Genomic DNA, 22,451 nt, shown 5'->3' on the forward strand with positions numbered 1-22,451 from the left:
GCCTTCCTCTAAGGACGGATCCTTTACCAAATTAAGGATTTATGGTGCACCCACTTTAGGCAAGGAGCTACATTAAGGGATATGATTTTCAAACTTCCTGCTGGAGCTTTCACTCTCTGAATAGGTATTTAATACAATAACTGGGTCCATACGTTAAATACAAATGACCACGTAGGTCTGACAGTCCTTCTTTAATCCTTTCATCAGGCTTGTCGCTGGCAGCTCCCCGACCCTCACTACCCCACGGAAGGCGGGTAGGTGCTGTGGGGCCCCAACCTGCGGCTTGGGGGCGCCTCCAGGCCCCCGCCGCAGGCAACGCCATCCAAGGGGCCGCCGCGGTCGAGGGCTGAACGATTGGCCATCGCGGGATGGGGATGGGGTGGGGGCACAGGGTTGGGTGCTCGCCGGCTGTGACTCGCGATCTCAACAGGAATCTCACTCCATCAAGAAACCCCGCCAGACTGGGGCTGTGTGGATTCCGGACGGAAACCTCCTCGCCACTAGGTACTGAAAACAGGTAAGCAACTTGCCTCGGGTCATTCGGCGAGCCCTCGGCAGAGCGCGGACCAGAACCCAGGCATCCTGGGTCCCGGGCGGGATTCTCTCTCGGGCCTGCAGTTCCCAGGCTGGTCTAGGTCCGGGACGACCATCTCCACTCCACGCGTCCTCCGCAGAGTTGGGGGCTCGCGGGCCGCGGCCAAGGCTCCCGGGCCTTCCCAGTCTCCGTCAGCCCCCGGCCGCCCCTCCCCGCGCGTGCGCACGGCGTCCCGGCTCAGCCTCCGGGCCCGGAGCGCCCCGCCTCCCGGCAGCTTGGGAAACTTGGCGCTGCAGGAGTACGAGCCGCCCGGAGGGCCAGTCCGCGCCGGACTCCTGGCTCCAGGCCGGAAAGGTTCTGGCTGATCAAAGGTCGATGTTGCCCCCGCCTCCTGGCCGGGAAGGATAAATACGCGCGGCGGGGGCACTGCAGTACAGGCTGGGGGTCGTATCTGCGGACCCCGTCCTTGGGCCCCGCCGGCGCTATGTGGCTTTCGCTGCTGCTGCTGCTGCTGCTGGTTGTGCCGCTGTTGGCGGTCCTCTGCAAAGGGCACCTGCGGCCGTTCGCAGGCAGCTCCCCGAACCCCTTCTCCGAGGACGTCAGGCGGCCCCCCGCGCCGCTGGTGACCGACAAAGAGGCCAGGAAAAAGGTTCTCAAGCAAGGTCAGCGAGAAGGGCTCCAAGGCTGTACTTGGGCGGCCTCTCAGGTTTGCGTTCCGATTCCAACACGGCGATCCGCTGCCCACCTGGGCCTCAGTTTCCCCATATGTAAAGTGCTGGGAGGGCTTCCTTGAAAGTGGAGGCGCCTCGCTTTCGTGTCTCCTACGGGTGACAGACTTTGCCCAAGCAGGCCCCCAGGCCATAGTGGTCCCACTATGTCCTGTCCTCCGCTTTCTGAGGTCATGGCGATGAAGTTTTGGGGGTGATGGGGGGGTGGTCCTGAGCCTGGGGCCAAGAAAAAATTCTTGGTGCAAAAAGGTGATTTTATTAAAGCACAGGGACAGGACCCATGGGCAGGAAGAGCTGCACTGAGGTTGTGACAGTTAACTCATTATATACCCTCAGGTTGGGAGGGGGTCAGGGATAGAGTAAGTCGCTAAGGTATTTTGGAAGCAAGATTTCTAGGACCTTGAGGGGCGAGCTGTTCATGACTGAGAACCTCAGTCATGAGAGGTTCTGTTACATCTATACATAGATGTATATTGGGAGGCCATACGCTTGGAGTATGATTGCCAACATATATTTTGGGGTAATTGAGATAAAGGAAGTAGACTTACAAGATGGGTCCTCAAGGTTGTGACAGTGCTAAGCTCAGGTTCTCTTTTGCCCCTAGCAAAGTGCCATCATTGAAACAGCTAAGCTCCGACAGGGAGGTCACTCTACCAATTTCAAGGACTCGTCAATGGGCTGTAGGCAGTAAGGGAATTTAATTTTTCATTTGCCTTAGTTTCCCACATCACCATGGCAAGCACTTAAACCCTTTTCCTTTGTTCTTGGGTAGCCAGGAGTGTCCAAGGATTATCACACAGATCCCACCTGGAGTTGGGTGTGTGTGTGTGTGGGGGGGGTACTAGATTGTGTTTTGCCCCTCAGCCTGCCTTATGCTCCCTCACCAATGGCATAGCCAGGAACAGGTCCACGACCCACAGGATAGACAAGAAGAGACCTTTCCCCCACTTGGTTATAAGACCTTAACTTTTCCCCTTACTCTCCCCCATGGTTCAAGGGCATGGAGGAGCTGCACATCTCTTCCAACCTGTGTGGGAAATTGTATTTCGCCCATCAAGTGATTTGAGTGGCTATGCCTCGTCCCAACTCTTATGGTTGGTTCTAAAACTTTGGGAGAGGCTCAACAGGGTGCCTCAGGCTGAGAGCTGCTCTTTGGTCAACCAGAGTATCTCCACTATCATCTTTAGAACATACTTTGGGGTTCCTCATAAGGTTTAAAGAAAGGGTTGTGCTGCTTTAAGAAAAAAAAGTTAGATCTCCTCTTTGATCTCCAAGATCCCTCCCACTTGTAAATTTTAGGATTCTGTGTGATACATCTTGTGACACAGGCGGAGACAATACTGTTTTAAGTGGAAAGACTGTTAGTCTGAACTTCTGAGATGAGGGTTTTAGCTTGGATTCTGTCATTAATTTACTGCATAGCCATTATTAGCAAATTACTCCACTTCTCTCGGGTTGGTCTAGAAGTGAGATGACTGGGGCACCTGGATGGCTCAGTTGGTTGAGCATCTGACTTCAGCTCAGGTCATGATCTCACAGTCCGTGAGTTAAAGCCCCACGTCGGGCTCTGTGCTGTCAGTTCAGAGCCTGGAGCCTGCTTCAGATTCTGTGTCTCCCTCTCTCTCTGCCCCTCTCTCACCCACACTCTATCAAAAAATGAATAAACATTAAAAAAAATTAAAAAAAAAATAAAAATGAGATGACTGATGTAACTTTTTCCAGCCAGGTTGTGTGATCTATTAGTGGATCATGAACTGGATTTAGTAGGTTGTATTTCAAAATGTAGTAGAACAGAAAATATCAGAGTCATCATACATAGTTCTGTAATACTTCTATTTCAGTTATTGTGAAACTTCAACTCCCATTATTTAGATTATATACTTATTTATATTTTGAATTGTGATATAAAATGTGTTTTTCACTAGACGTTTTTCTTTTTTTTTTTCTTTTTTTAATGTTTATTTTTGAGAGAGAGAGAGACAGAGTGTGAGCAGGGGAGGGGCAGAGAGAGAGGGAGACACAGAATCCGAAGCAGGCTCCAGGCTCTGAGCTGTCAGCCCAGAGCCCGACGCGGGGCTCGAACTCAGGGACTGCGAGATCATGACCTGAGCTGAAGTCGAACACTTAACCGACTGAGCTACCCAGGCGCCCTAGACGTTTTTCTAAAAATGTTTGAAAAGTTAAAAGTTTCCCAAGTTCTCTTGCAGCTTGGAAAAATTCCAAATCTCAGTTCAAGAATGATCTTTAAAGAACAGATCACATGTTGAAGTGCCCACGTGGCACCATGTGCTGTCCTTTTATCTTGCTTAGGTGCTGATCCCTTAGTTCTGCCTCCAGACTTCTCTGATATGAAAGGGTGGTGCAATGATTTCTCAGCTCTGTCCTGCTCAAGCCTCTGCTTCAGGATCTTGAAGAACCATCATAGGACCAGGCTGTTCCACTGGTGCCTACAGACCCTGTATTTTTCAAAGATAACCAACTTATGAATGGACAATTCCAAGAGCCACAGTCTGCCCACAGCACTCTCCTGTGTCCCCCGTTTCCTTGTTTCTTTCTTCCCTAGCTCTCTATCTGCACTTAAGTTTCTCAGCCTGTATTATTATTGTCAGCTTTCTGTTTCTGTTTGTGTTTGTTTTCTTTAAAGTAGGTAAAATCCCCAGGTACATATTGGTTTTAGTTAAATCGGCTCTAGTAAGACCAAATCACTGTCTTTAATCTGCCTGGCTGGTCCTGAGTATTTCCCAGGTGCAATGTTTGAGATATTTTAGTCGGTTCCTCCATGCCAAACTGCACTGGAGTTTTCTTGCATTGTGTAAGCTAGCAGAGCCTTCCTTGGTTTCCGTGTCTTTGCTCTTTTGCTGCCCCTGCCTGAGAAGCTCACCCTCCAACTCTTCCCTCTGCTGCAGCTTTCTCAGTCAGCCGAGTGCCAAAGAAGCTGGATGCAGTGGTGATCGGCAGTGGCTTTGGGGGCCTGGCTGCAGCTGCGATTCTAGCCAAAGCCGGCAAGCGAGTTCTGGTACTGGAACAACATACCAAGGCAGGAGGCTGTTGTCATACTTTTGGAAAGAATGGCCTGGAATTTGACACAGGTAAGGCTTGTGTGGGAAGGGGTTGGGAACATGGCTGTATCTTTAGGAGGCTTGGAGCAGCCACTGTGGGATGACACTGGACGTTTCTGTTGTTCTGGAGGCCCCAGCTTCTCTCTGGGCACCACTTTCTTTGTCTGACAGCCATCACAGCGGGGAGCTGAACTGGGTAGAGATCTGGTGGTTTCTGCTGCAGCACCTCCCCACAGAAAGTTGTGGGTAGCACTCTCCGGGCACGGACTCAGCCATGCAGGACTACCTCTTTCATTTCGCTTCTTTTATCTACCGTTCCAGGGATCAGCTCCCTTATCCCTATGACACCTTGTTCTTCTGTCTCCCAACAGGAATCCATTATGTCGGGCACATGCAAGAGGGCAAGAGTAGCCGTCTTATCCTGGACCAGATCACTGAGGGGCAGCTGGAATGGGTCGCCTTGTCTTCTCCGTTTGACATCATGGTACTAGAAGGACCCAACGGCCGAAAAGAGTTCCCCATGTACAGTGGGAAGAAAGCTTACATTCAGGGCCTCAAGGAGAAGTTTCCCCAGGAGGAAGCTGCCATTGACAAATATATAAAGCTGGTTAAGGTAACGTGGATGTGCTGAGGACCCCCCCACCCCCACCCCCCGTTTATTCCTGACAAGGCTGACCTTCATTAGTGCAGTGACCGGTGGGTGAGGCAGAAAGGGAGGACCGGTCAAGTCTGCCCTGAACTTAGCCCTACCCTAGTTGGCCTCTGCCCAAATATATTCAGAAAATATATTTATATTCAGAAAAGGACTCATCTGAATGTGGAATGGGAAAAATTCACAGAGTACAGATTTTTAAAAATCCAAGTTCGGCCAGGGCTAAATGTTGCTGGGCCGCAGTGCTGGGCTGGTATGCAGGCCATTGGAATGGTGATTCCGTTACAGTGGCTCCTCGCTGCTTATTTTTTTTCTCAGGCGGTGTCCCATGGAGTCGTCCTGGCCATCTTGTTGAAGACCCTCCCATTGCGCATAGCTCAGCTCCTCAGCAAGTGGGGGCTGCTCACCCATTTCTCTGCCTTTCTTCGTGCTTCCACCCAGAGCCTGGATGAGGTCCTGCGGCAGCTGCCGGCCTCCCCGGAGCTCCGGGCGGTGCTCAGCTACATCTTCCCCACTTACGGTGGGTACTGGCCTGGAGTCCTGGGCGGCTCCTGGGGGAGGAGGTGTTGCCCTCTTGGCTCTCAATCTTTCTTCCTGAACCTGCCTGACTGACTGAAGTGGAGCAGGATAAACCCAAGGCCCTCTGGAGCTCTTGGGTGAGAAGTCTGTCCACCTACCTGCTGGACTCCCTGGCACACATTCCCTGCGCCATGCCCTGGATGCTTTTCCTTTTCAGCCAACCGTGTCCTCCCTCGTCTCAGCAGCATGTCACTTTGAGGGAGGACATTCCCACTGGCCCCCGGATCTGTAAGGTACCCTGTGTTTGGATGGCAGTAGATAGGCCCTCTGGCTGCCCTTAGCCCTGGGTATCATTTGGATCCTGGGGTGGGCAGACCGAGGCTTGCATGCTTTTTGACAGGAATCTGCCTTCCTCTTTAAATGCTGCTGCCGCCTGCTCTTGCCTCATCGCCCCTTCCTTCCTTCTGTAGGTGTGACCCCCAGGCACAGTGCCTTCGCCATGCACGCTCTGGTGGTGAACCACTACATGGAAGGGGCCTTTTATCCCCGAGGGGGTACCAGTGAGATCGCTTTCCACACCATCCCTGTGATTCAGCGGGCCGGGGGCGCTGTCCTGACCAGTGCTACTGTGCAGAGTGTGTTGCTGGACTCCACTGGGAAAGCCTGTGGTGAGAGCCCCTCATCGTGCTTCATGGCTCCTGGGCTGGGGTGGGAGAGAAGTGGGGTGCAGAGAGAAACAAGCACAAGGTATAGAAAAACCGACCTCCTCACGGGGAGTTCAGGGCCAAAATTGCCCAGAGCAGGGGCTCAGGGAAAGCGATTAGAAAGGACGCAGGAAGGATAAAGGATTGCATGGTCCCCAAAGACCAGTATTTGATCATTTATTCCATAGGCAAAAATAGGGATCCAGCAATCCAAGATCCCCTTGAATGTAGGGGCTGTGTCTTTTTTTTTTTTTTTAAGTTTATTTATTTTGAGAGAGAGAGAGAGAGAGAGAGAGAGAGAGAGAGAGAGAGACAGAGCACACCAATAGGGGAGGGGCAGAGAGAGACGGAGAGAAAGAGAACCCAAGCAGGCTGTGCACCACCAGCACAGAGCCTGACGTGGAGCTCGAACCCACAAACTGTGAGATCATGACCTGAGCCAAAGTCAAGAGCCAGATGCTTAACTGACTGAGCCATCCGGGCGTCCTGGGGGCTGTGTCTTTATGCCTCTAGATCTTAGCACATAATAGAGGCTCCATACATGTTTGTTTAGTGATTGGTGGGATGAATAAATAACCTGGGCACTTGAAAGGGCATTGTGGAGGCCAGCGAGATGCTCTGCCCTCAACCTGTAAATGGCAGAGTGGAGCCTAGAATCTCGTTATCCTGGCTCGGGTCTTTACTGCCACCTGCCCAGAGCATCAGAATTCCACCGTGGATGAATTCTGTGAGGAGAGGGTGTGTGCAGGGAAGGACTCTGGTAAACAGAACAGGCCATCCATGATTAGGGGGTGCTTAAAGAAACATCAGGGAAGGAGACAGAGAGAGACCTGAAAGAAGAGGGCTGGTGTGACAGTGAATTCACCAGAGAAGTCTTTCAAGGAGGAGGTGTGTGGATGGCCCACTGCACAAAAAAATCAAGGGAGAAAAGGTCATCAGCGATCTCTGAGAATACATTTGTAGAAGAGACTAGGAAGTTGCTGGGTGAGACCGGAGAGGTGGTTGGTTGTGTGAGATTTTTCTCTGATGTCCACAAGCAAGTTCCTCTTCCAGCCAGAAGAGGTCCTTGAAGCAAGGTGGGTTTATCAGTTCAATTAAATTCAGTTCAGAATATTACTCGTATTTTTCAGGTGCTAGGTGATAAAAGATGGAGATAAAAAGATGAGATGGCTATAAAGAAAATCTGTAATTCAAGAAGTTTCTAATCATAGGGAAGATCATTGAGATGTAAAGTGTCATACAAAGGTACAGACTAAGGATGGAGGAAGGAGGGCAGAGGTGCTTGAGGCAGGTCATAAAGGGTGAGAAGAAGCTAGCTCGAGCTTTTGGGATGTTCCAGGCAGGGGGAACAGAATGTGCGAAGGCACAGATGCATGAAAGAGCTGACTATTTTTAGGCATCTGGAAGTAGGTTGAACCCAAAAATGCTACTGTTTTTATAGGTCAAAGTGGTTGACTATCAGCTGTTTGATATGGTGCCACCTAATAGTTTAGTGCGTGTGGCCAGAGACAAGGCTGGAGACACAGAAGGGACCAGATCTTGGAAGGCTGGTACAAGACTTTGGAGTTTATCTTACAGAGGTTGTGGTGTCATTGGAGGGTCTCAGAGTATTTTGGAAATAGAAGTCTGGCAGCAGTGAAGAAGGGCCTGGGATTCCAGTGGAAGGGCTTCAGCCCATGAGCTTTGTCACGGTTAGTGTGGAGGTTTGGCTACAGAAAAGGGTGCCCACATGGCGTGGGGAGAGAGCCAGGGAAGGTAAGTGCACAAGTGACTGTGGGGTTAGGCGGAGAATGCTTGAGGATGTTTCACTTGCTTTGCAGTTTTGCCTGGAGCCTGCCTGCCTGACCATAGCTGGGCTGGATGCCCAGGTCTAAGAAGATAAAGTGTAGGCTGGGAGAGATCTGTGTAAAACCTGGAGTGCAAAGAACCTCAGCCAAGCTCTTGTGCCTGCAGGTGTCACTGTGAAGAAGGGTCAGGAGCTGGTGAACATCTATTGCCCCATCGTGATCTCCGACGCAGGACTCTTCAATACCTACCAGTACCTACTGCCAGAGAATGCCCGCTGTCTGCCAGGTAAAAGACTGGGCTACTTTGCTCTGCGAAGCTCCTAGCAGTGCCCCCTCTGGGGCTAGCCTGCCCAGCCAGGCTGGTGTTCTTGCTCCTCTTGACTGCCCTGTGACCGTCCTTAAGCAGAACAGGTGAGCATGAGCACACCATCTCTAGCATCTGTTCCCAGCAAGACCTCTGTGTTTAGGGGTTGGGAAGCAGCTTTCTTTGTATTGAATCACCCCCACAGACCCCTCGGTCCTTACCTCTCATTCCGTCCTTGGCATATTTACCCCTTATCCCCTATAACCTCACCCGCTTTGCCCTCTTCTCTTTCAAGTCTGTTGCCTGTTTTCAGCTTCCCCAGATCTTAGAGCTAATAGTTCATGATGGTGGGTAGCGTCCTAAAGGAACGCTGCTTGGGTTTGTGGTTTGAATCCTACTTTTTTCCCTGAATTCTTCACTTACTTTGAGTGGGAAAGCCTGGTCTGACGTCAGTTAAGGAAGCTAAGGCCGGCATGGAGAAGAAAGTCTTGCTGTAATTGTTGTGTGCTTTATTTGGGACCCAAGGTTCTATTTTTTTTTTTTTTTTTTTTTTTTTACCTCTTTCAAGAACCAGCTACTTGCTGGGGCTGAAGCTGCGGGAGTACCCTTCTGGCTTTCTTCTGTCCCTTGAGCTCTGGGCTTGTGCTTGAAATCTGTGGCCTGGACAGAAATAACCCTCAATGCAGTCTTCTCTTCTAATAGGCTGTGTCCAAACATAATAAAAGCCTGGTTTTGGGGGGTGAGGGGCAGTAGGCTTATCTGTGGGCGAGCCCTTCCTCGGTAAGTCTGTGTGAGAGGCTTTACCTTTGTCGTGGCACGTGATCCTCACTGCCACCTGGGAGACAGATGTCATCATCCTGATGTTTATGGGGCCGGAGGAGAAGTGAGACCCATACGGGTGAAGTGACTTCCCAAGGCCACCCGGGTGAAAGCAGCGAAGCGGAGATGAGAACACTGGTGGTTCTGACTTGAAAGCCTGGGTCCTTGGCCCCGTCCGGACTGAGAAATGTGGAGCTTCACTCAGCTGGGCCTCAACTGGTGTCTGTTGCCAGAGAAGGCCTGTCCTCCCTCACACTGTGTGGGGTGTGGCAGACTGGCCGGTGGCAGGGCAGCTGGCAGACTTTGCGTTTGGTACTTCCTGCCTCCCTGCCTCCCAGGACCCCTGAACCCTGGCTCTGATGGGTCCCAGTGCCCCTCCTCCTGCCTGCCTCCTCCCCAGGGCGCCCTGTCAGGAGTTACAAGTTTAGCTTGCCCTCCCTTCTCTAGTTACAGTGTTTACTGCTTTTGTGTATCTAATCTAATGGCACAAGCCCCACCTGGCTGAAAAACCATTTGCCCCCTTAGGAGGAGCAGTTGGATGTTGCCTCAGATGAATCCCCGTTTGAGAGCGTTTCAGGCAGTGGCAGCCAAGATGCTTAACTCCGGAGACCCCTGGGACTCCTTTGTTTCCACCTGCTTTGGGGGTGGGGGTTCTCATAGGTCTATCTACCTCTCAGAGTTGAGAACCAGATGTCTGGTGGCCTTTGGGGCAGGCAGTGCTGGCTGGAGTCGTGTGGAGGTGGGGTGGTCAGGCAGAGGGGGCCTCTGTGAATAGGAGCACTTTTCTTAAGTCCACTGCTGGGCCTTCAGGAGGTTCCTGGGGATGGTTTGGAGAGGAAGTTGTTTGAGTGGGGAAGACTCATCGGACAGTATCAATAAGGGAAGCTGAGGCTGGCATGGAGAAAAAAGCCTGGATATAATTGTGTGCCTTATTTGGGACCCAAGGTTCTATTTTTCTGCCAGGTATGTGGTTCCTGGATCCCATCCTTCTAGTTGGAGAAAAAGGGAAAGGCAGGGCTAGGTGGGGTAGTTACTGTTCTTAAGGGCCTCTGGAGACCTAGATGGTTTCACTCCTGGGCCCCCTGTTTTCTCCATGATCACCCCCATCCCACCTGGAGAGGGGGAGCCGGCAGTGAGATGAGCCCCAGATGCTGGAACCCGGGTGAGAAGGTGCTCCTACGGCCCCAGGGCAGCCCGCCATCCCTCCCGGTGGCGGTGGAAACCCACATTCCCCTTCTGTCCTGATGGCGCCCCCATGGCCCAGTGGTCTGTCAGTCTCTTACTTGTGGTCCTACTGGAATTGCTATCCCGCCTCCTTTCACTCTCAAAAGCCTGTTTTGGATGATAAATCCTATGGTCACCCTACACATAGCACTCAGCTCTTCGTAGCCTCTATTAGGAAAGCCAGCTTCTTTCAGGAAAGCCTCTTTTCCAGGAGACAGGCATCATATCTGATTCCTTGTAGTGTCCCCAAAGCCTAGCAGAGGATTCAGCACATTTTAGGTCCTCAACAAGTACTTGTTTAACAAATTAGGCACAGTAGCCAGTGGCCCAGTTACCCCTCAGGCAGGTGGTGGTCCTGGGAATGGGAACAAAGGTAAGACTTTGTGGGAGCCATTTCCAGAAGGCTGGTCTGGGGTCATTTGTTGAGAGGTGGGGGAGCCCAGCTGCTTAGCTCCAGGGGACATCAGATGGCTCTCACAGAGGCTCTTGCCTGCTTCCACAGTGCTCTTCCCTCCTCCCCTACCTGAACCTAAAATGCCAGCTGGCAGGAACGGTGTTGGCATTTGTTCATCTGCGTTGCTTACCATTTTGAAGTCTTGTTCAGCCTGTTCAGCACACTAGGAATTATGTATATTTGCTCATTGGATGGCTTGTATTCTTTTTTAATGCTTTTTTATTTTGAAATCTTCATTTTGTTGTTGTTTTAATGGTGAATCTGGTTGTTCCTTTATAGTTACTATTTGAACACCTATTTCAGGAGGGGTGGTATTTTTAAAAATTGTTTTTAACATTTATTTTATTTTTCAGAGACAGAGGGAGAGTGTGAGCAGGGGAGGGGCAGAGAGAAGGCGACACAGAATCCAAAGCAGGCTCTAGGCTTGAGCTGTCAGCACAGAGCCTGACGTGGGGCTTGAACCCACGAACTGTGAGATCATGACCTGAGCCGAAGTCAGACACTCAACTGAGCTAGCCAGGCACCCCTACATTTTTTTTTTTAAATGCTTATTTTAAAGGAGGGAGAGAGAGAGAGAGAGCGAGTGCACGCGCAGGAGAGGGGCAGAAAGAGAGGGAGACACAGAATCCAAAGCAGGCTCCAGGCTCTGAGCTGTCAGGACAGTGCCCGACACGGGGCTCAAACTCACAAACCGCGAGATCATGACCTGAGCCAAAGTCAGATGCTTAACCAGCTGAGTCACCCAGGTGCCCCTAGATGGCTTGTATTCAATGTAATATGGAAATCAAGGCTTATAACAAACTACTGTTCGTACGTATGGTCTGTATAGTGTGGAGCCCAGTAATCTGCTCATAACTTAAAGCCAATAGGGAAGATTGCAGGCACTGAGCCAGCTTAGAGAAGCTGGGCCTCCTGGGCCTTCAAGGGGGCTTAGAGCAGAAGTGGGGGGTGGGCAGAGGAGTGGGAGCCCGGGGGCGTGTTCTTACCAGGCAGAAGTCAGAGAAGAGCAGGCCCTGTCAACACTGTTATTTTAGTGTTAAAACAAGAGTTGTGAAGATGGCCAGGTGCTAGGCTGGTCGCCGAGGGTGAGGCTGCAGATAAAGCAAGCAAATTCTTCCGGCCAGGGAGCGGCTCCCCCTGCCGGCTGTGTTCACATGGCCCTCACCTCTACTTCGGCAGGTGTGAGGCAGCAGCTGGAGATGGTGCGGCCTGGCTTGAGCGCCTTCTGTGTTTTCATCGGCCTACGAGGCACCAAGGAGGACTTGGGGCTGCAGTCCACCAACTACTTTGTGTATTTTGACACAGACTTGGACAAGGCGTAAGGCGTGTGTGTGCATGGGGGGGGGGGGGAGGGTGTCAGCTGGGGCCCACAGCCCATGGGGCTCTTGCCTCCTCCTCTGACGCTGGAGAATCCGCAGCAGTTACGGAGTGGGCCTCAGCTTCATCCCTGTGGGGGGTCCCGGGGGCTGGCCTGTCCTTGGGGCAGTGGCAGTGAGGAGCCAAGGCCTGGCATCGGCAGCCACAGCCCTCGCCCTCAGGATGGAGCACTACGTCTCGATGCCCAGGGAAAAGGCTGCAGAGCACTTGCCCATCCTCTTCATTGCCGCCTCCTCAGCCAAGGATCCCACTTGGGAGGACCGGTTCCCAGGTGGGCCTTTCGGTCGGGGGCGGCACGGGGGCCGGAGCAGGGAAGGGGCCTGGCATTAGTAACCCCAGCTGTGTCCCCAGACCGGTCCACGATGATCGTACTGGTGCCCACCTGCTATGAGTGGTTTGAAGAGTGGCAGGAGAAGGCAGAGGGAAAGCGGAACAGCGACTATGAAACACTCAAAAACTCCTTTGTTGAAGCCTCTATGTCGGTTGTCATGAGACTGTTCCCACAGCTGGAGGGGAAGGTAGGCGGGCAGACCATGTGGTAGTGACAACATCCCTCTCGGTGCCATTTCTGCTCTTTCTTTTGGGGAGGGAAATAAAGCCCTGAAATAACTAAGCTCCAGGGAAGGGCAGGGAACCCATGCAGGCATACAGTTCAGTTGAGAACAGAAAAGGGAGGAAACGAGGATCTCACAAGGCCCCACTCCCACTCTGCTGCCTTTTGTCTCCTCAGGTGGAGAGTGTGGTTGGAGGGTCCCCGCTGACCTACCAGTTCTATCTGGCTGCTCCCTGGGGTGCCTCCTATGGGGCCAGCCATGACCTGGACCGCCTACATCCTCATGTGATGACCTCCATGAGGGCCCAAAGCCCCATTCCCAACCTCTACTTGACAGGTACACTGCCCCATTTCTCTAGGGCCTACAACCCCAGGCCTCCCGGTCACCCAAAGTACTCTGTTCTGTCTGCAGATCCTACTGTCCCCTGCAGCCTTCCACATTGGGATGGGCTACCCCAGCAGGCTATGGACCCTGGTCCTGATGTAAAGCCATCTGTGGGTGGCCTAGCTTGGAGGGATGAACATGAGAGCCTTTGCTCCCTGTCCCCCTGCTTGGGGAAGATGCTCATGGGCCTGTGTTCTTGTCTCCTAGGCCAGGATGTCTTCACCTGTGGGTTGGTGGGGGCCTTGCAAGGGGCCCTACTATGCAGCAGCACCATCCTGAAGCGGAACTTGTACCTAGACCTTAAGAATCTCAATTCAAGGATCCAGGCTCAGAAGAATTAGTCCAGAGTGGAGTCTGAGGAATTTGGCTGGTGCTATGGCACAGCCCTGGACTTAGCCATAATGTCTTCCTGTACTCATTCTTTCCTCACATAAGGCACTCTAATCTGTTTTTGATTTCTGAAGAGGTCTGACACACAGGTCACAATTCTTCAATCACAGTTCTCAAGTTGCACCTCTTCCAGCTGGGCAGGTGATTGCTCAGAGCTAACACTGCTATCCCTGGTAAAAGGCCCGGGGTGGCCCAGTGACTTGGGCAGCCTGTTTGGTCAAGCAGAGCTTTGCACACTGTGCTCCCATCGCCTCCCAACCCAGAAGAGTCCAACTGAATATTCTTTTGGTCAGGTGGACAGAACCCTCCGTAGTCTTGGTCAGCTGAAGCAGATTGGGCCAGATGTCCTGAGACTTCTCTTCATTCTCCTTGCTGCACCAAAGGAGTTCCATACTGCTGTTGGAAAAGGGTGCCTAGAGAGGTTTTTGTCAAAACCTGGGCATGGTTTTGGTTGTAGTTCCGTGGGTTCAGAGGCCCCCAGAGAGCCCGTTTTTGTTGGTTCCAGTGGCTCTTTCAGAGGGTGGGGAAACACCTAGGGTAGTCTCAATGTGGTTGTGGGAGTTGGGGGTAAACACGTTAGCAAAGTATATATTGAAATATCCAATTCACATGCAGCCAGGCCCTAGGTTTGTCTTCCTTATTTTCACGGTAACATTGGGTCTCCACTGGGTCAGCACCAAGATACCCTCATGGAGCTCAGTACCTGAGCCTCAAAAGTTTATCTTCCAAAAATCCACAGCAAAGGGTGATGTTAGCAGTTACAACACTGGACTGGAAAGATGAGTTCATGGGGGTTGAAGCAGACTGAAAGAACGTTCCAGGCCAAGGTTACAGCAGATGACAACCACAGAGGTAACTGATTGTAAGATAAATAACCCAGCCACCTCCTAGACCTAGAACATGGGCTGCCTGGCAGGGAGGAGTGGGGCTGGAAATCAGTCAGGATCAGAATGTGGAAAGCTACGCAACGAGTGTACAAAGGTCAGGGATGGTGTTCCCATTTATTGGTACATACGGGGGGGGGACTGGATGGAAAGGTGAACAAAGGCTGAAGTTTTTTTTTTTTTAATGACCTTTCACTTGTATTAGGCCTTATTTCTATCAATTTGATTGCCATTTTAATAAATTTAATGTTTTTATAGCTTTAATATTTGAAACTTATTTTGGTTTCTGTGCAGTGATACAAAACTACATTGAAACGGCATTCAGAGAAGCTCAGGAAAACATTACATACTGAAAAATACTTATCATTAGACCAAATAAGCTTTAAAAAAATAAAATTAAGTAATCATATAGTTAAGTTAAAAAAGCTGAAAATATAAAACATTGCAAAAACAGTGGCACTCTACTAATCCAGTAAACAAAAAAGGGAGACAACTTCAACAATCATTTATTTAACACGAGGAACTTCTGAATTAAAGGAATATCTAAGTGTGAGGAGGCTGCTTTTGTTGGCAGCTTGTAGCTACACAGCTCAGACCCAACACTATTACGGAGGAGTTTCTCAACTGGGACATTTAGGAAATTCACAGGTGTCTTGAGGAACTAGGTGAGTTGAGATTCTGTCTTGCTCTGGATGAATAGTTAAATGAAACCTGGAAATCTTCCCAGGATTCTTCCTTAAGCAAGGCAATGTCAAAGGCAACCTTCTCAGCAAGACTTTTCAGAAAACAGCTGGAAGAACACCAGGATCTGGTGTCTGGTGTACAAGATACTCTCTTCCCCGTTCAAGTGATTCAGAACACGTGCGAAGCGTGCTAGCTTTCATCACACATACATAACAGCATTATGTATCAAGTTACCTTGTAAAAACAAGAAGCAGGCTTCCTTTTTTGATTTAGATGACATGAAGTAGAGAAAAAAATGAGAATCACCATCAGGGGAATTCTAGAGGTTTATAATTCTATCACCAAACGTTTCATTAAAAGCCATTATGGGAAAAGAAACGTCAGCATACATATAGCTCATTGTCAGGTCTTTCCGAGTTGTTGTAGCCTTTCTAGATAGACTGGCCTTCGTTCCCCCAGAGTCCAGAAGAGCATCTTTAAATAATTCTACTCAGTAATCTGTAGCAAGAAACGAAACCCCTCTACTGACACCCATGACTGAAACACAGATTCCTCCTACTAGAAATCAATTTTCAACCAAAGGCTGGGGCAGGAAAGACATAGCTGTCTAGATAGCGGTGCTTCTCATGGCTCCAGGGACTTCCCTGGCCCCCCCTCCCCTTCCCCCCCCCCGCCCCCACCTTGAGAGATGCCTCAAGCCAGCTCACCCTCATCCACACCACCTCTAGAAAAACATGCTATCAATAGTTTATCTTCAAAAGGACAACTACTGAGAAAAGTTTTCCGCTGGTGTCAGAAAGTTCCTTCAGTGTAATTTCTACAGTGAAGCTTAAATTCTATTGTACTTTTAGCACAAGAAACGATACTTCTCAGATGCTCAAAAAATGGAACTATGCGGACTCCACAGAATCCTTCTGCATCCACTTGGTGCCAACCCTCTTGGTTCCTGAAACCAATCTTTCTTTCTGCTCACTCTCCTTACAAGCAAAGTCTATCAGTAAGGGACAGCAACCAGTAGCCAGGAAGAGCTGTATGAGACGTCAGGTAAGTCACATTCAGACGTCCTGAACAAGGAAAATGTCTCTGCAAGAAGACAGTGAACTCCTGAAGTACCTAGGGGATGTCACTACACTAGGCAGCTATGCAGGTGGTGCCAAGGGCACTCCTGCAAGTAGCTTCGTTTTGGGGAGGAGAGACCAGATACAGACATCAGATAAGTCTGCTTTTTTTTGCTGGAGTTATAAAATTTGTGATTGGCATTATTAAGAGTTATTAGAATAGAATGGAAAGAGCCAACAATCACGTGGTGGAGGAGTTAAGAAGGTGCATGGAAAAACCTGAGCTGGGGCCTGAAGAAACATCTGGGGAGGCAAGTGAAAGAAGAGAAAGGAGTGTGCCCTGACTGAAGAACAACCACGGAAGCCAGGGAATGGAGGGCACAGCAACAACAAAAAGGCACAGAGGCCTAGATGGGCCTGACAAGAGGAGCCTTTGGCCTGGGCAGGATGCAGAGAAAACCTGGCAAGAAAGTGCCCATCTGCAGAGTCCTGAACACTACAGTCTATAAAGCTAGATTCTCTAAGCCATGAGAGGTAGACAGAAGCTTTAGATCAGGGCAAGGATTTTGGAAAGATCAATCTGTACATGACAGAAGATGGACAGGAGGACCAGTTAGGATGCCTCTTGGGCGGGTTGGGAATTCAGGAGAGAAGTGAAATGGTGGGGGTGCAACAGGAAAGCAAGGAAAATGGAAAGAAAGATTATACTGGAGACTTTTTGTTGTTGTTGTCGTTGTTGTTAATGGATAGGTCTGTTGTAACAGATAAAAATGGTAAAAGACCACATAGTTTGGAGCTGAGACAAATAAAATGGGCAGGTGAGATGGGCAGCTTAATGGGTATTAGAGAGAACTTCAGTTTTTAGTGCCAACAGAGCAAACTAACAGCACACAACAGGATTTGGTTCTTTGGGAACGAGGCCAAGGATAAATACTTGGGAGTCACTCACTCAGAGGATGAGGGATGGATGAATTTCTGGGAAGATGAAGGAAGAGAGAAGCCAGCCTTTGAGAGCTCTCTTCCCCCACCAGCACAGGGTAAAGCAAAGTTCTTAGAAGCCAGGACAGTCAGTCAAAGAAACCAGAAGGGGGGAATTTCAATTTGGATGGTCAATAATGTTCAGTTCTATCCAGAACAAGACTAAGCTTTGAGAATAAGCCATTACCTTTGGCAATCTGAACCTCAGGAAAAACACTACTAGTAGGAAGACAGGGACCGACATGAGTATACAAAGGTTACGAAGGGAAGGAGTAACAAACAGGATGGATGGGAACGGGAAATCTGGGCATGCATAAAGGTAGAAGGAAAGGTGCTAGTGTAGACGGAGAAACAGAAAACATCAGAGGGGAGAAGGAAAGGTAGGCAAAGGGGAACTATGGTTTTATAGAATGCTAGGAGAGCCGGACAGAAAATTCCTCAGAGGAAAGTGTTATAAGACTGATGCACAGGAAGAGAGCATGACACCGAGATCATTCATTTATTCCTTGTCTCCATAAATCTCAACTCAAAGCCATGCTGTTTTAAGTGAGGTGCAAGGTAATGTGCCAACAGGATGGTCCTTTCTGCAGAATGACTTCAGCAGCACAGAATTCATCCCACCCCTCACTTCCCACATTCTTTGTATTTCCCTGAGATCAGCTATTCTAATTCCATTTTTTCTCTGCAGAACAACTCTCTCTAGGCTCTCTATAATAGGTAGCACAGCTAGAACGGACTTAAGTAAAACTTCAAACCACAGCATGATCCAAAACACTACCCTCAGTTACCCCAGGGGAACTCTCTGAATTTCTGAAGTTTTAACAACCTCTGACATGGAATGGAAGGAGAGTTTTTACTAATTACCCTTGACATCCTATATCAGATACAGAACCATTAACTAGATTAAGGTAAAAGAGACAGTACAGTTAGTTTCTGACTACAAGTCTAATTTGTCTATTTTAGGCAACAAATGTCAAACAGAGTTTATGGGAAACCTTTCATAAAACCCTAGGAAAATAATGCAGGTCAAAACCAAACCCTCCTGCACATTTTCTGCTGCAAAGTATGAGCTCACCCTATTTTAAAAAGTTCCTGTTACAATTATGTGTATAGACAAGCACAGTATTTTCAATAATCATAACTATATTTTAAAAAATCTGTGATGGGAACCGTGGCTTTACAGCTTTACTTCCAGAATCCCCAAGTTCAGTTTTATGCTCAGTACAACCAAATGGAATTTGACTCACTTTGTCTTAAGTAATACGAAAATATCAGGAAAATGTGAAGAACTTACACTAGTCAGGTTGGACTGCAGGCAATAAAGCACTTTTTAAAAGCTGTTTGGGTTTGCTGCTGAAGCCTTTGAAGAGAATTACGTATTCAAAGTAGCCCTTTGCCTGTCAGCATTCACCTTCTACATCTTTTGTAGGGCACGTCCCTCCAGATGAGGCCTTGGTATAGACGCACCTCAACCTGCAGGTGAGTTTTCTCCTAGGTTGACTTTTCAACCTAGTTTTCTCCTAGGTCTGCAAAGATAACTTGTGGTGGGTGCAATGCTGTTTTCAAGGGGTAACTATGAAAGGGCCAAGGCCCAAGGGAAGGCAGTCAGCAGCAGTAGCCTGCCTGGGGCTGAGGTCTCCCTTTGGTCATAGCTGGCTTCCCACATGCTCCCTCTACTCACACTCAGAGGAGGAAAGGATGGAAGACACCAGCATAGGTGATGGGGACACAGGAGTACAAGGTCACCAAAGTGCAGGTGCAAAAAGCTAAGCAATACCCCCCCGCCTCTGCCAGGCCCGATTTGCCACCAAACCCTAGAGGAGGGGGTGTCTCTTAGGTCACAGTACTTTTTTTTCTTCATTTCTCTTGATTTAAAAACAAATCAGCAGGGAGGACAAAGTTCTCAAGAACACAGAAATCAAATCTGAAACGAGAGCAACACAATTCATTTGTGACATTAATCTCCTTCCAGGGGAATACACCTCACTGCTATGAATCTAGGGGAATACAAGATCCTATAGGAGTTGCAGTTCAGGGAAAAAATTCAGAATTAAGATAAGCTGCCGCTCTAACATACAAAGAGCAATCGGTAAAATAAAAGCACTAAAATTATTTTTAAAGTCAGTTTGAAATCAAACATATACTAGAAAGATACACACTTGGTGAAAGGAATATGGAAATCCTGGTCTCTGCTTTGTAGTATTTCTGTGTTGTTTTGAATTGTTTACATGTGCATTTTAATTAGGAAAGGGAAATGAATCCTTAAAGTCAATTATCCGGAAAGGTACTAGGCCAAGGCTAAATTGTGAAGTTGACCTACTGGGCTAGTTAGCAAAGGTGTTTGGAGCTGAGTGGTTTATTCTGTTGCTGGTATGGGCTATACATGTGAACTGCGTTACCTGTAGGGAGTCTTAGGAAAACTTACAGTCAAGCCACCAAGTACTATTTACCAATATTCTGACTGTCCTTACATAGAAGGGGAAAGGAGGGGTGTGTGCTGGCAAGGCAGTGGAAATACCCTGTTCCCACTCAGGCTGCTTTTGGGGAGAATCCTGCTCAGCTCCTACTCTGTGGGGTGGAAGGAATGCTTTGTTTTCTGGCAGGCGTGAGTTGGCTGCACTTAGGAAATCGAGTCCACAGTTTAGTAGGGCTGATCTCTAGAGTTGGAGGCCTAGATGTTTCTGGACTCACTGGTATTCGGGGAGTGTAGTCAAATGCTCTGCTACCTAAAGCATGGCTCCACAGCATGTGATGTCACCTGGGAACTTCCTAGAAACGTAGAAGCAGAGATTCCACCCATATGTAATCAGTCAGACTTTTCAATACAATTCCCAGGGTGATTCATGTGCCTACTAAAATTTGTGAAGTGTTGGTTTGGTGCAAAAAGCACAGGATGGGTGCCTAGGGGGTTGCCATCAGGTCTTGATTTTGACACAAATTTGTAGTGGGAACTTCGGTGCGGGGGCGGGGAGGAGGAATCAGGTTTCTGGGACTGAATTTCCTCTTCTGTCAAGGGAGGGAGCTGACTTCAGCACGTGGAGGTCTCTTCTAGCTCTCATACTGCAGACACGTACATATGGACATCTCTACTTTGTGGTCCGCAAAGGGTGGGGCAACGGCCATCGTGTCAAATGTAAGTGGTCTGCTGGGCCTATCTGAGACTGCCTATCCCTCCCACAGACCTGGGGCTTCTTTCCTTACCTTCTGGTCCAAACGCTGGTAATCACTGGCCTTTGGCCGTCGAGTAACTTTAGATCTTTTTCCTTCTAGCACAAAAGCAATAATCTGGGGAAAGGAAAATGAAATTAACAAGTGACTCTACAATGACATATCTCAGTCTCTGAAATCAGAGGTAATCACCTGGTAGTACATTTGTTAAGGACCCTGACAGTGAAAGAGTAGTACACCCACAGAGACCTCTTTAAGTTATGACAATTTTAAGGAGGACAGGGCCTCCAGTCACCTCAGAATCTTTTATACTACTAAGTATGAAGTAACAGATGGGAAGAAGACTGTTCTGGGCTTTGGCTTGTGGGAGTCTATATGATTTACTCAAGAGTACAAAGATCTGCCAACTCCTCCCCAGAAAGCTCTAGGATAAGACACTCCTTTTTTACTCACAAGCAATAATTATTTCTTATCTGCAAATGTACTTTTTCACCCCACACTTGCTCCACTTTAACCTTACCACTTTCACATCTACGGTTACTTTCTGGTTGTAGAGTAAGGAACACCTTTTTGTTAAACGTCTTCCCTCATTCCTTACAGTCATAGGCATATTGACAAATTGAACGCTCCAATTTTAACCAGGCTGTAGAAACTACTAAATTCTTAGGACTCAATACGAAATGCAATCATTTTGTCATCAGAGTGGTTGCTAAGCAACAGATATTACTGTACACCAAACATTGCTAAAGTAGTAAAAGATGAGTGTCTCCATGCAATTTCTGGCCATTCTTCTAATCAGAAACTCAACTGACTGTAGAAGACAGTCCCTGGGCTCTCTGCTGTTGATGTCAAAGACTATGTAACCACTCTTTCTGCCATTGCAGACGGAAGGTAAAAGCTTGGGAAAGGAAACTAGAAATCATTCACCATCTTCAGAGTACTGTATTTACGAACTGTCAGGTACTCAGGTTCTCTAAGGCCGTAAAGGACCTAAGTTTAAGATTATGGGAGGAGACCCCAATTCAGGTCAGATCACAATAATGTCCTTACTTAGCACCTAATACAGCAGCAGAGGGCACTCAAAGGTATCTGACATGAAAACAAATCATTTATAAAATGAGAGTAGAGAGCCGTAGCAGAATCTGAGGATAAACTGAAGTTTGTCTTAAAATCCCCAGTGCTCAGGGGCGCCTGGGTGGCTAAGTCGGTTGAGCGTCCAACTTCAGCTCAGGTCACGATCTCGCGGTCCGTTGAGTTCGAGCCCCGCGTCGGACTCTGGGCTGATGGCTCAGAGCCTGGAGCCTGCTTCAGATTCTGTGTCTCCCTCTCTCTCTGCCCCTCCCCCGTTCATGCTCTGTCTCTCTCTGTCTCAAAAATAAACGTTAAAAAAAAAAAAAATTAAAAAAAAAAAATCCCCAGTGCTCATAGGCAGATGAGTGATAGATACCGGCCCACACACCACAAACTTTCAGGGTGGAGGAAATCCCATTCCTCTTCTTAAGGCAACTCTTGACTTACCTTCCGCTTGTTGTGATAGGCAATATAGAGGACAGCAACAAGTATGGCTGCGGTCACCAGATATGCAAAGAAGTGGCTGCTCTCTGCACTGGCACTTCCAAGACTGTCTTTATAAAGGTCATCATTCTCCCTACCCATGGAATCCAAAAGTGTTCCTTCACGGTTCTCACTGGAGGCAAGGCCAGGCATCTCTTTCTCTTCTTGGGGCGGTGAACCTTCAGGCTCTGTATCGCCTTCCTCAGCCTTCTTGGGCTCCACATCTTCTGTAAGCTCTGAAGACTTACCTTCTCTCTCCTGCTGTGGAGAAGTGGGGTCAGAGTCCAGTAATACTGTCTCCCCAGATTCACTTCTAGAAGCATGCAGAGAGGTATCTTTGTCAGCTGGTATGTTTAAGTCAGGATTGGTGGGTTCCTTGTTATCAGAGGAGGGGTTGGAGACCAGCTTGTTGGAGTTCAAGGACTGCTGCTGCAGCTTCTCCTTGCTAGGGTCATCTCCCGTGGTCTGGGGCTGGGGCTTCTGCTTGCTGGAGCCCTGTCCTGTGGACTGTGGCTGGGTATTCACCTTGCGAGAGCCGTCTCCAGAGGACTGCGGCTGAGACTCCACCTTGCGAGAGCCGTCTCCAGAGGACTGCGGCTGGGGATCCACCTTGCGAGAGCCGTCTCCCGTGGACT

General features: G+C 49.0%; 2 protein-coding genes across 7 annotated transcripts in view; one reads left to right on the top strand and one right to left on the bottom strand.

Moving 5' to 3' along the window:
• Positions 1-800: 800 nt before the first annotated feature.
• On the top strand, positions 801-14,638 carry RETSAT (retinol saturase). Its single transcript, XM_040458341.1, has 11 exons — positions 801-1,197; positions 4,170-4,352; positions 4,694-4,935; positions 5,293-5,494; positions 5,964-6,161; positions 8,151-8,270; positions 11,965-12,103; positions 12,324-12,433; positions 12,514-12,680; positions 12,893-13,052; positions 13,308-14,638. The coding sequence occupies exons 1-11, from the start codon at positions 1,020-1,022 to the stop codon at positions 13,439-13,441; spliced, it is 1,833 nt and encodes a 610-aa protein (XP_040314275.1). The 5' UTR covers positions 801-1,019; the 3' UTR covers positions 13,442-14,638.
• Positions 14,639-14,862: 224 nt separating this feature from the next.
• The window catches only part of TGOLN2 (trans-golgi network protein 2), an 8,668-nt gene continuing 1,079 nt past the window's right edge, over positions 14,863-22,451 (bottom strand). The window contains exons 2-4 of one of the 6 annotated variants that reach the window (XM_040458347.1): positions 21,781-22,451; positions 20,296-20,379; positions 14,863-19,018 (exon numbers count right to left, since the gene is read on the bottom strand). The exon at positions 21,781-22,451 is cut by the window's right edge and continues 276 nt beyond it. In XM_040458347.1, the coding sequence (XP_040314281.1) occupies positions 19,013-19,018; positions 20,296-20,379; positions 21,781-22,451 (761 nt within the window). In that variant the 3' untranslated portion in view covers positions 14,863-19,012. Of the gene's footprint in view, positions 19,019-19,064; positions 20,380-21,780 lie in introns of those variants that run through there. The other 5 variants (XM_040458350.1, XM_040458349.1, XM_040458344.1 and 2 more) reach the window with 5 other exon arrangements.

Source organism: Herpailurus yagouaroundi, unplaced genomic scaffold (genome assembly GCF_014898765.1).
Source record: "Herpailurus yagouaroundi ecotype Mexico unplaced genomic scaffold, PumYag 221, whole genome shotgun sequence".
Lineage (NCBI taxonomy): Eukaryota > Metazoa > Chordata > Mammalia > Carnivora > Felidae > Herpailurus > Herpailurus yagouaroundi.

What these genes read in the sequence shown, in the direction of transcription:
- RETSAT (XM_040458341.1), top strand. Translation starts at nt 1,020, where the DNA reads ATGTGGCTTTCGCTGCTGCTGCTGCTGCTGCTGGTTGTGCCGCTGTTG. An exon ending in CTCCACTGGGAAAGCCTGTG is followed by an intron (nt 6,162 to 8,150) that starts GTGAGAGCCCCT and finishes TTGTGCCTGCAG; the next exon opens with GTGTCACTGTGAAGAAGGGT. An exon ending in TCCCACAGCTGGAGGGGAAG is followed by an intron (nt 12,681 to 12,892) that starts GTAGGCGGGCAG and finishes TTGTCTCCTCAG; the next exon opens with GTGGAGAGTGTGGTTGGAGG.